At 38.2% G+C, this 12,667-nt stretch overlaps 1 protein-coding gene across 3 annotated transcripts in view; it reads left to right on the forward strand.

Annotated features, from left to right (window-relative positions):
* Positions 1–12,667, forward strand: part of LOC132972636 (protein diaphanous homolog 3-like) — a 167,446-nt gene that overhangs the window by 46,460 nt on the left and 108,319 nt on the right. For all 3 annotated transcript variants that reach the window (XM_061035619.1, XM_061035634.1, XM_061035628.1), the window contains 5 exons: positions 952–1,070; positions 1,170–1,234; positions 2,316–2,420; positions 4,082–4,408; positions 6,277–6,391. In XM_061035619.1, the coding sequence (XP_060891602.1) occupies positions 952–1,070; positions 1,170–1,234; positions 2,316–2,420; positions 4,082–4,408; positions 6,277–6,391 (731 nt within the window). The remainder of the gene's footprint in view (positions 1–951; positions 1,071–1,169; positions 1,235–2,315; positions 2,421–4,081; positions 4,409–6,276; positions 6,392–12,667) is intronic.

Below are 12,667 nucleotides of genomic sequence, written 5' to 3' on the forward strand. Positions count from 1 at the left end.
TACTATCAGATCGAGTCACTTTATTGTTTTAAGGAGAGGTGGGAGGCAGTGTCCCCGATTTATCTCCGCTCATCAGAGCATTAGTAATGATTTGGTGTAGAGAGGATTTGAACTCAGTGGCATTGTTGTAAGATAATGAGCAGATCAAACAGACACTTCCCTTTAACTTGTGATTGTGATAGCATTGTGGCTCCAAGCCTTGAATGTCATCTGTTGTATTATATTATCTCCTTTTTATTTTTTGAACGGTTGCCCTTAGTTATCATGCTATAAATGCATTCAATGAAGCCAATGTAACGACTTGACTCAAGAACTGTGAAATGCTAATAGGTTGGTGTTTGTTTTCCCATTATTCAGTGCCATCAAAGCAGTTCTTTTATCAAGGTGTACATTTTAAATGAATAAGATTTAGTATGTTTGCATTTCAAATGAACAAATATATGTAACAACAACATGTGTCTCATTATTGTAATATCACAACAAACAATCCAGAAAGATCTGTTTTTGTCTGTATCTATTTATTTCAACTCCCTATTAATATTAGATAAGATATACTGTATTATCCCCATAATGACATTTGTATTGGACTCTGTCCTGCTGTTACAATAATACAAAAATACATTAAGAGAGATCATACAGAATATGTCACGTCAAACGTGTCAGCTTTTATTCTTCTAATTGGTTGGCATTGTGGTGGTGTAATATACTGTAAGGTGTATGAGTTGTATCATCATCTTTTGTTTGGACCAGATAGCTATGTTAACTCCATCAGGTCACTGACTTTTAAGCATGTAAAATGTTTCCATATGCAATGTGTAAGTTGAATTCAACAATCACCTGTCCTGTGAGCATTAGGTTTTGAATCCCTTATCGGAGATAATCTGTTTTTGCCTTCTGTTGTTTGCTCGATGTTTCCTTTGATTGTCTTGTCTGACTCATCTCCATTTTTAGGCCCCAGTACTTTAAGATCATCGAGGAGTGTGTGTCTCAGATTGTGCTCCACCGCAGTGGCACAGATCCAGACTTCAGTTACCGCAAGCGCCTAGATGTGGACTTCAGCCACCTCTTGGGCAAGTCTCACACTTCTCATATTTGATTTGCATCACAGGTTTTTCAATAATGCATCAGTGATTTGAATTGTGTATTTTTTTTGTTTGTTTTGTTTTCAGAGGTGTGTGTAGATAAAGCTCGCAGTGATGAGTATGAACAGAGAGCCTCAGAACTGGCACAGAAGGCAAGTATTGACAAAGACAGCGACTGACATTTTCATCCTACTTCACATTCACTACACCAAGTGGCAAAAAATAACACCGGCTTTCCTTATTTGTTCTATACAATAACATCTGGTAAGATAATAAACCAACAATTTAGAGCAACAATACAATGACAATCCCTGGAAGCTTGTATAATAAAAACATATTAAAGCAAGATCATAGCAGGGAATTGAAAGCCAAGTATACCGTAAAATTGCTGCTATCAGTGAGCAGATTTCAAATACTCTCATTATTTTTCAAAAAGTGAAAAGGGCTTATTTTGGAAGTGAGCATGAAGAGACTGTGATGGAGCGGCTCTGTCACTGACTGCAGGCAGTGCAGACACATAGATATGACAGCTTGCTATGACATAATAATGAGACTGATAACTTCTAAACGCTCAAATCTTGTTTTAAAATCCAAGAAACCAAACATTGAGTAATCAGAGGTAAAGAGTACCTGCTGTCAATAACAAATGTTAAAATACCCGAGCTTTTTGCAGGTTGAGAACAGAAATATAAAACTTGCTTTTGGAATCACTTTGGATACATAACCAGTTGTCTTCTTGTCACTGTGTGCCACTGCTTGAGCTGCTCTGTAATCGTCTATATTTAAAGCTTGTAACTTAATCACAGAGGAAAAGGAAACAGAACTTTTAAAAGGATCGCTTTTTTCTTTCATTTTTAAAGCACATTCAAACAGTGACACACACACCCATGCTTGGTGAAATGTGTGAGATCAGATGCGTTGGCTGCTCTGATTAATTGGACTCGCAGTAGCAGCAGGTTGTGGATTGTGATTACAAGGATGGGGCTCACTGATTGGCATTTGCGTATGGTACTTAACTAGTTTTATTAATGAATGTGTGTGTTTGACAAAAGGTTAAAATTCAATCAGTAAATGAAGATAATCAAGGTAGATTGAATGATAATTACATGACATAATTAGTCCATTAGACTTAAATAATTTTAATGAACACTACTTATTTTGATTCTCAGTTTCATTATTGTAAAATCAGTGTGTGCTCGTGTGATCAATTTGGATATACGTTTCTCTGTTTAGTTTGATGAAGAGTTTCTAAGCAGACAGGAGGCTCAAGCTCAGCTTCTGCAGTGTGAAGACAAAATAGCTGAACTCCAAACAGAGCTGCAGGCCTTCAGGTCCCAGGTAAAAGACCGGTTTATCTTTCTTGTTCATGTCAGATTTTTTAAATTGTGTTTATTCTTTGAAGTGTGTGAAATATATGAAAACACCTGATTTGATCGCTTAACAACCCAACCTAGCTTGGAAATCGAACTTAAGCTTCCTTCCTTCTTTTTTTCCCTTTATGACATTTTCCTATTTATTTTTTTGGGTGCATTGTATGAATGGCCTTGGAGTTTTATCCACCGGAGCCTGTATTCAGGTTTGACACAGAGGTTGCTTCACTGGCTAGCTGACACTAAGTCTAATGAGAATACTGACCAGTCCTCCATGTTGACTGTTTCTGATTCTCTGATCTTTATCCCAGAAGAGGAAATAGTTCTGAAAGCAATTTATTCTGACAAGCCCCTTCAACCTCACTACTGGGCCACTCCTCAGCCCCCCCCCCACCCCCAAACCCCCATCACCCATGAGAGTTGCTCCCACACCAAGATAACTACACGCTCAGAGAAGGGAAGAAGACTTCCTTTTATTTTCCTGATAATTTTTCAATTTGAAAGCACAAACACAGAATGAATACTCAAATAGTGCCTTGGTTCAAATGGCGATGGTCAATACAGGTACATGCACACTCACTTGAATACACTCTTTGTCTCACTGTCTTTGCCTGTCTGTCTCTGTTCAGTACATCCCTCATCAATACACACACACACGCACACACACACACACACACACACACACACACACACACACATACACATACACTTGTTAATTCAACAAAGGTGTTCTTTCCTCTGGAGGCAGTGGCAGAGGGAGGGCCCATTGCTGACCTTTGGTGTGCGTCTTTAATCTAAAACTGGTGCATGGATCAATAAGCCATTTGCTCTGTATGATACAATTTACCAAGCTTTGTAGCTCAGGTTATACCATTTGATTTTTAGCTTTGGCAAAAACAAATTATTGTGGGTATTTTTTGGGACAGAAACTGGGCGGTTTATAAGCATTTGGCCCATGCTGGATGGTTGAGAGAACACGCCTCCATTACCCACAGTGGTGTTAGAAAGGCACACAATCGTTTTTCTGATTCCAGCCCCCCCCACCCCCCATTTAAGCCTTTTTGATTTATTTTTGTGGGTGAAAGTTTCTTTAGCACAGTTGCATTCTCTGGACAATTCCCTTCTGACCAGAAACAATGTAAATAGTTTACATTAAGGAAATATTTATAGAATCAAGATGAGACGAAAAAAACATTCAGGTTAAGTTAAGAGAAGTCACTTAATCAACATCAAAAAGAATAACAATACAATTCACATTTGAAATTAGTCAATTGTTGTCAGACTTTGTCGTTTGTTATTGCTTATTTTATGTGTATACTTGAATGAATGAATTAATGAATGTTTTCTATTTTGGTCATTCATTAAAGAATAACAAGAGTCAAAAATATTTGTGTAAATAGTCCACTTACAGAAACCGAAACAAAAAACTTTACATGTTTACACTTGTTCATTTCACACAATAAAATTCAAACAATCAATGACCAAAAAAGGAATAGGCTGCAGCCCAAGGCTTATTGCTGCCCAGCCTGTAAAATACTTCATACTGTATAAGTCAGAACATAAGCAACAAAAATAAAACAAAAGCATATACCACCACATACAGTGTATTCTTTCCCTCTGCCAATCCAGTTTGGAGCCGTACCTGTGACTCTGTCCTCTGCCAATGTCGGACCAGCACTATCATCCTCAGCCTTCCCGCCTGGGCCTCCACAAACATCTGCAGCACCTGGAGTGCCACCTCCCCCTCCTCCGCCTCCACCTCCTCCTCCTTTACCAGGCTGTCCTGCCCCACCTCCTCCACCTGGAGTGCCTCCTCCATTTGGTGCCCCCCCACCACCACCTCCAGGCTTTGGGGGTGGACTAGGCTCCCCGACCCACCACACTCTGCCTTATGGCCTCAGGCCAAAGAAGGACTTTAAGCCTGAGACCTCTATGAAGCGCCTCAACTGGTCCAAGGTAAGTCTCTGCAATGTGTTTCTATTAAAAAATTTAATATTTTAGAGAATCATAAAAACAGGTTTTATCCCCAAACTATTACACTGCGTTGGAAAACGTGAGACCTGTGTATGAGAAAGAAATTACTAAATGATTAGTGGAATAATCGCAGGTGTTTTTATTACATGATCTAAGTTTAAGAGATTCATGGGATATGTTTTCAACTTTTCTTGGTTAATTAACATGAGGTTTGGGACGACCAAACTTCAAATTTAGGCCATGTATTTATAGTATTATTTTTCTTTGCTCTTTGTTGGCCCTTTCCTGATGTTTGTTGGCAGCAATTGAAGAGTACAGATGTTTTTCTAAGAATTAAACAACAACTTTCTACTTTTGTGCCAAACCAGAAAGAATTGAAAATAACAGATGATCAGATGCTTTTGTCTGCGTAGCCGCAGCCTCTACAGATGTTGTTCCCTGCAGAGCAATATTAGTTCACACCACAAGTGATATTAGTTCGTGGTTTGATTAATTATTAAAACTCAGTTGAACATCTGTACAGGTGTTCAGCAAACTGAACCATATGCTTGGATTTTCAAGCACACCTTTTAGTAGGAAATGAGAAGGACTTGTGGCACAGCTGTATGAGACCCCCCACATATGGTTATGTTTGGGACAAAGCTGTTCTGAAACTTCCTCAGTACAAAGATTTGAAACTTCACACTATTATTGAACTGCTAAAGCAGTTTAAGAGTTTTATTTGGTTCAATGACATAAAACGTAAAAAGTATAAAGCCTTCACATGCTGTTGGCTTGTCACCGTCTCAATATTACTTTTAGAAAAGAGTTGTTAGCTTACACATCCAGCACTAATGGGGCCAGAATGAACTTCATTGTCTCCATACAAAGGTACAATGAAATTAAATGGCATCTCTCTACGTAGGAAAAATAAGAACAATATGACAACCGTAAAAAAAAAGTAAATAACATATAAAGTAAAAATGTAGTGAACAACAGAGATAAAATAAAGCTTTGGTCATCAGTTAAAAATGAGATCCAAGATCCAAGATTCACCTGGTTCTCGGTTGGTGCTTGCAATCACTGCATCCTGTTTAATTTTCCGACACATCAGCAGTATTAGCATCTTCATCAAGTTACAGGAAGTGTTCTTTTTGAAAGTATTGCCAGAGGGTCTAAAATAAAATATATGTAGCAGTTTAAGTGCAAGATATATAAACTCAGCAGAGATTTCTTTATATCTTATTAGCATGTTCAAACCTAAGAGACATGACTGCTCCTCACTACACTAGGCCAATAATGTAAATGGACTTGTTGTATGCTTCAATGACTTAAAAGTCTAAACCCGGTTACACTTGGCTGTATTTTGATGTTTGATGTGTAAAGCAGGGCAAACTGCTTTAGTCTGCCTCTCTCTTGAATGTATTCAACATGTTGGCAGACTCTACAGAAAAGGTCTCAAGACTGTGCTTATTATCATGAAATGCCATGGACTTAAACTGCCTAACTCATTTACGTTGAGTTATCCTTGCAGTGGCTGGAGTGATATTGACAAAGAAGTCTGCATGTTAGTTAGTACAGCTTCCTATTTAGTTCCTTCATGTTCCATGAAGTTTCTCGTATGTTTGTTTGCATGTATTTATACATTATACTGTCAATTACAAAGTAAAAAACCTAATAGACAGTCATACAAGCAATTGTTACATAGCAATTGTTACATAGGAACTACTTGCGTATGCCACCCTCCAAAAAATGAAAATGTAAATTATATCCGAGAGGAATGATGTATCCATCTGTCGTCTCTATGAACTGTTAAGAAACAAAAAACATTTGTTAACTAAATGTGCTCGACTGTGGATGTGTGTTTACAGATTCGTCCCCAGGAAATGTCAGAAGGCTGTTTCTGGGTGCTGGCTGACGAGGTCCAGTACGCAAAACCAGATTTACTCAGCAGGGTTGCTCTCACTTTTTGCTCCCAAAGAACAGGTCAGATATTACATCATACATTTCATTGTTGCTTCCATGTTGTTCAACTTCTATTCCATCTTTTTCTCTACAGTACATCCTCTTTATTTCTCTCACCTCACTTTCCCTTCCATCTCCGTGCTCTCTGACTCAACACTGTCACATGTAGGCTGAAATCATCAGTGTTTCTCAGAAAGCCTGGAGTATTTAAACAAGGAGGAGAAATGTGAATGAATTTCTGCCTTTGTGTTGCGCATCTGTGCTTGTGAGTAATTGGCTATGTGTCTTCATTTAGTGGGAATTGTATGACAAAGATACAGCACAGTGCTCGCACCAACTCCCTAGGCTACTGTTGGTAAACAAACTGCTTTTCATCACTTTCAGTAAATGGATCTCTGTGTGACAAAATCATTCCTTATTTGTAGGAGCTCAATTTGGTCCAATTCCATGTGCTGTTTCAAGCATAGATAGAGGTCTCATGAACCCAAAATGGACTAGAATGCTGATTTCATTTCAATGCCTCATTTGTTTCAAAGTTGTCTTGGCCAATATCATCCCTGATGTGCTATTGTAATGTACTGGTGGGAGATGAGGACAAAAAAAAAAAATAGGGTGTCTGTCTTCATATATGCTATATATTGCATGCTTTTGCACATTTATAAAACTAGGTGCTACTCATAATCCAATGAGTAATTTCAGTGTGGCAAACATAAGAACTATTAGTATATATAATATCAATCGATTTGGTTATGTTTAAATTATTTAGTGACACAGTCATTGCTGAATTTGAGGCCCAAAAGGTGCGCATGCTGTTTAGGATTCCCTTTTACCTACTCTGACTAACCCTGGTTATCCTAATGCTGCTCAATAGCACGACATCCTCACACATTAATAAGGCTGGCAAGATCTCTAATAGTCATGTACAAGGTTGTTGGACTGATCAAAGCGAGAGCAGGAGGAAGCATGAGATGTTATCAGTCTTGTACTCTCCTGTGCTTTCTCTATTAGTCCCTTCCCTGATGATTTATTCACATGTCGTGTGTTTTTCTTTCTCGTCTCCGACTCGCCTAGCTTACGTCAAGTTGAATTATTCATCCAGGTGTTATCTACCTGTCACAACTCTATGCTGCTCATCTCAAGGCCCACAAGACCCCCTACACTCAAGTGCACCATTGTTCCCGATCGAATGAATGTGCTGAATAATGGAGGCACATTTAAATAGCAAACAGGTAGACAAACAGTCAAGCAGGTGAAGTCTAGAGAGGGCAAAGGAAGGATATCCATCAGCAGACAATTTCTATTAGGGTAATGAACCACAGCCTGTACATGCTCAAATTCAATATTTTATTTGACAGTCTTCGTAAAAACACACTTTCCCTCAGCTGAGGATGCACTCAAAATCACTGCTTTCCTGCATTTGTTCATTCTGCAGGTTTGTCTGCTCATTGCTAATGGATTTCACATTCAGTGGTAAAGACATGAAATATTAGACTAAATAAAATCTTTCTCATGTTTTGAGTCTGTTCTCTTAGTCTTGTTCCTCTCGTTTCCTCCCGTCCCAGTGGAAGTTGTAAGAGCAGCATGGTTGATGGGTTCAGCTGTTGGACCCAGTTGCTGCCGCTGCTGCGTGTCAGTGAGCGTGCGTGTGGGCTTGTCTTCTTATTAACAAAGCCATGTAGCATCATGTTTCATCTCACTTAAGAGCAGAAGCATCTGGATCAGCATTAAACATTAAACAGGACACAGTATGAAACAGTATTCACGCAGTTTTTCTTATTAAATATTCATTTATTTCCCTTGGACCTCTTTTTTTTTTTCTTTTGTTATGTTGGTGCTTCTCACTCTTGTTTTCTAACACGATCCCCGGCATCCTGTACACAAACCACTGGCTTTGGAAGGGGACTTGGAACTGTTTGTTTAGAGACCATCACTGTTGTATTTTTGAAGACCTCAATTTAATCGAGTGAATAAATAAAATAAAAAAAACATAATTTTCAAGTTATTATTCAAAGTCTTAAGAGGAGGCTGGAACGACATATTCAAACAGAATTTAAATGACCACATTTGGAGAAGGAAAACACATTTTTTATTTGTCAAAGTAGACATAATATTCGCAGCGGGAATAAGGCTTTATGGCTCTTGTGTTTGTCTATTCAGAGGCGGGCTGTGGTTTTCGGCAAAGGGTCAGCGCCACTTTAACACACATCCTTATGAGCAAATTGCAATAAATGGATGTTTTTACTTTTAGATAAAGGTCGGAGCAAATCAAATTGAATTAGAGCATAGTGAATATGTGAGCTGATTTCTTTGCTCATTTTTCAAGTCTTAGCCTTTCCTAAACCATACAAATAAATGGAACCTTTCAATTATGTAGAAACGGTGAGGGGTTGTCATTCCCTAATGTTTGTAAAGTTATAATAGAGCAATTAGAGAAAAGCATTGGGCACAGGAGATCTGACAGCTCATACAGCATGTTACTGAAGGGAAAGGGCGGTTGGCTTTAGTATGGACTTTATAAATTGTGTGTTTGATTGTGAATGTTGATTTATCATGTTAGCATTTAAAATGTTGACTTCATTGGACTTTCACCCAAGAGCACTTTGTCTCTTATTCTCTTTGCTTTTGTTTTACAATTCAAGTTATCACACATAACATCCTCCTGTTTTTCAATGTTATTCTCCCCATAATGTTCATCCCAAATCTTATTAGTAAAGTAGTTTAATATTAAGCAGGCCAAAATTACCTTTAATTATTAGGTAGGAAAAGAGCAGCACAGGTCTATTGATTTGTTTTTTTCCCCGGTTAAACACCCAACAATCCAGAGGAACCTATGAGACAAGGGAGCTCAGGGGCTCCCAGGAAGATATGTGGTTAGAAACTTCAAAGTTACATGAAGAATTACAGAAAGTGGCATGCAGTATTATGATGTGAATACATACAGAGACAGAGAGATCAATGTCCCCGGAAGTCTAAGCCTATAGCAGCACAAATAGGGGCTGGTCATTTGTGTCTCCTGTTTGTGGTCCATTTTATCCACCTCTCTTTAGTTGTTTTTTTACATTTGTTTTTTGGCTTTATAGTAATTGTGTTACAGTTAACTCCTAACAACGTATGTATCATCTTGATGCACCAAGGAGTTTTATTGAAGATGCCCTCTTTCAGCTTCTATTAGATGGTTTCTTGTTAAAGCCTTAGTCGTGCCATGAGGTTCAGCAATAAAAAGGCTACCCAGGTGTGAAGGATTTCTGTTTAGCAGCGGATGTAAACTGAAAGTTCTTGACTTAAGCGATTTACTCTTAACTAGAACAATCCTTTAGAAGTCACATAATGATCATTCAATTGTCTTTCTAACCTCAGAGCTTATCTATTTTATAACCAAGTACAATTACCTCCAGGCCTGACTAAACCTCAAATTATTTCTAGTCACTGAATGTTATGTATTTGGACTCATTAGCAAAGTTAAAATCACCCATACTAAAAGATCTATGCCTGTAATTACGGTGCCCATTAGCCATGGCCTTGTTTTTGTCACTTGCCATATAGTATACAACCATGCTATCGATTTTCAGACATGGAAACAAGAAATAAAACGTTAGTAAAACCTGATGCTTAACAGACATTGTGCACGACAGGAAATAAGGAAATATTGCACTGTGAGCTGATTTAAGCTTTTATACATCCTTTCTCTTTAAACGTGCTTAACAAAATAATAATTTGAGGTTAACTTTAGCAATAAATGTTGCAGCAGATGCCTGCACATTTATGAAGTGCTTTAGCATCATATTTTCAATCAGTATTGTCCAAGCTTCAATGAAAGAGCTTTTGTAGTCGGCTCACATTACATCTCAGATCAATTAAAATCTATAAATAGATCATGTAAATTGATAACAACAGGTGTTTACTACAGAAATTAGCTTAAGAAACTGAGTTCAATCTACATTTCCAAGTTGAAAACCATTTTTTTTTGAGAGACTGCACAGGAAACTGTAAAATGACTGATGGCATATTATCGCAAAATTGTTTATTAGGAAATATAGAACACTTTGAAATGTAAACTTTACATAATGTTGCTGGGTTTGATAACTAGGGCTGTTTATTTTTTTTTCATGCCCTTTCATGAGCAGCATTAAACCTGCACTCAGACGTTGTAAGGTTTGAATGCTGTTAGGAGAAACGCTGCGAGGGGCGGCGGAATATGTATTAAGTCTAATTGTGACCTACTGCAGTGAATCCGTGTTGGTGCAAAGTGAGGCGGTAAGTTGTCGCAGGAAAATGTTGTTGATTACCTATTTTCTTTTCTAAAAAGTAAGGAACTCTTCCTGTGTTGTTAATTATGATACCCATCGTGTAGAAACAACAAGGTTGTCTGGCTGAGCAAACTACCGCCACGTGTATGTACACACAAAACAACCTTAGGTTTGCCTATAACATATATCCATTATACGATTACTAAAACAAACGTATCAGCTCTTTGCCCAAATTCAGTTTATCTTCTATGCAAACAATATAGATGAACATATTTTAGACGAAAAGAGGGGGAATTTGAGGCCAAGGTCAAAATCTAAGAGATTATAGATGAGTATCTGCAGATCATGTGTTCATATTTGCATATGGAAAAGGGCTTCAGAGCTGTTAGCTAAAATGGAGAAGCTAACACACGCCCTGTTGTTCTTTTGTAAGACTCTCTGTGTTTCCTTCCATGTCTGCTCTCTTACAACACAGCTGCTATTCTGAAAGAGTCAGTGCATGCAGGTGGACAACTTACTTTGTGTTAGATGATGCAGCTGCACACTGGTATCTATCTTCTTTTAGGCTCACAAAAAAAAAAGAAACTTCCCATCAAAGCAGGAGAAATAGGAGGTTTGGGGAGAGTCTGTGTATAGTTGAGGCAATGTCAGAAACTCAGCCAGCCCCTCCATTTCTCATGCTTTCCTTTAGAGGTGAACCATTTCAGGGGAATTGGAAGGAATAGTTTGAAGAATACTTTTTTCCCCTAGAGGGAGTCAGACAAGGGAATGAAACCAGGTTCGATATAGCCACTTGTACTCCTGTTGATGTTGCATCTACTGCTTGTGCTGCTTCAGTAGAGGTCCTCTGACCATCCGGGCAGTCTTTTTAAGCAACATTCTAAGGATGCAGGAGATGTCGACTTTAATGTGGTTTTCCCAGGATGTTCCTCTTACATTTTGTTACAATCCACCTTTGTACTATATTGTCTACTGTCTGTGTCAACAAAACACGTAAAGACTTCTCCTGCTGCAGATGCTGTGAACATCTGGTTAGTTCATGTCATGGCATTTCCAGTCACACAACTAAAATGTTAGATTCATTTATTGCATACAGATTAAATTGCATATCTCCGGCAGTGCAGTTTTTCCAGGAACAAATTTAGTTGGACTAGTAAACTATTTCATAAATAGCTGTTTAGTGCAGTATTTGTGGGTTATATGGGTGGGGTTTTTATTGTATTTCAACACCAACACAGGAAAATAGATTGGCTTAAAGTAAAATTGTTCTAGTCCGACACACTCATCCACTGACAAATGCTGTGTCCACACAGACCTATTACAGATCAGTGGGTGGAACCTCACTCCCAGAATCTAAAAGCAATGTCCGCCATCTTGCTTGGAAGCTATGCTAACAGGCTCTGTGGAGAAAGCTGAGAAGAACCGACAATTGCGGAAAGTATGTTTCAACTTCAAACTGATATGGATGAAGGGGATTTTGAAGGTCTTGTGCTCAAATCAGATGTTCCTGGCTATCTCTACGATCTGCAATATAGCGACGAGCAGTTAAGGCTGATGGATTGGCCTGCCGTGCTGTGCATTCTAGGAGTTGTTGTCTTCCATCCACGAGCCAAAAATACTTTTTCTGCCTTTTCTTGGTCAAGAAGGCACCAACTTCAAAATGTATTTCACATTTCTACTACATATACTGTATCACCCAATTCCAACACAGATTCATGTTTCAACGGGTGAAGTATCCCTTTAAATATTTCAGTTTCTGTCCTTAATGTTATTTAACTATGTTCTTATAATAAACTAATAGACACTTTCACATGCAGTTGGCTTATTAAATACATTTGCAAAATCAACGACGACAGACTAAGATCTTGATAAGAATCCCACTGAACAACTTCCATGTAGCAAGTTATTTTATATTTGATCATACTGGATACAGTTTCTTGTAAGATGCTGTTTTTCAGAAACTTTTTCCTTGTCTATTACTTTGCTTAGTGTAGTTTAATCAAGCTGATGAAAACTACTGTAGTGATGACTTTCAGCTGTCAACTAATTG

Source organism: Labrus mixtus, chromosome 1 (genome assembly GCF_963584025.1).
Source record: "Labrus mixtus chromosome 1, fLabMix1.1, whole genome shotgun sequence".
NCBI lineage: Eukaryota > Metazoa > Chordata > Actinopteri > Labriformes > Labridae > Labrus > Labrus mixtus.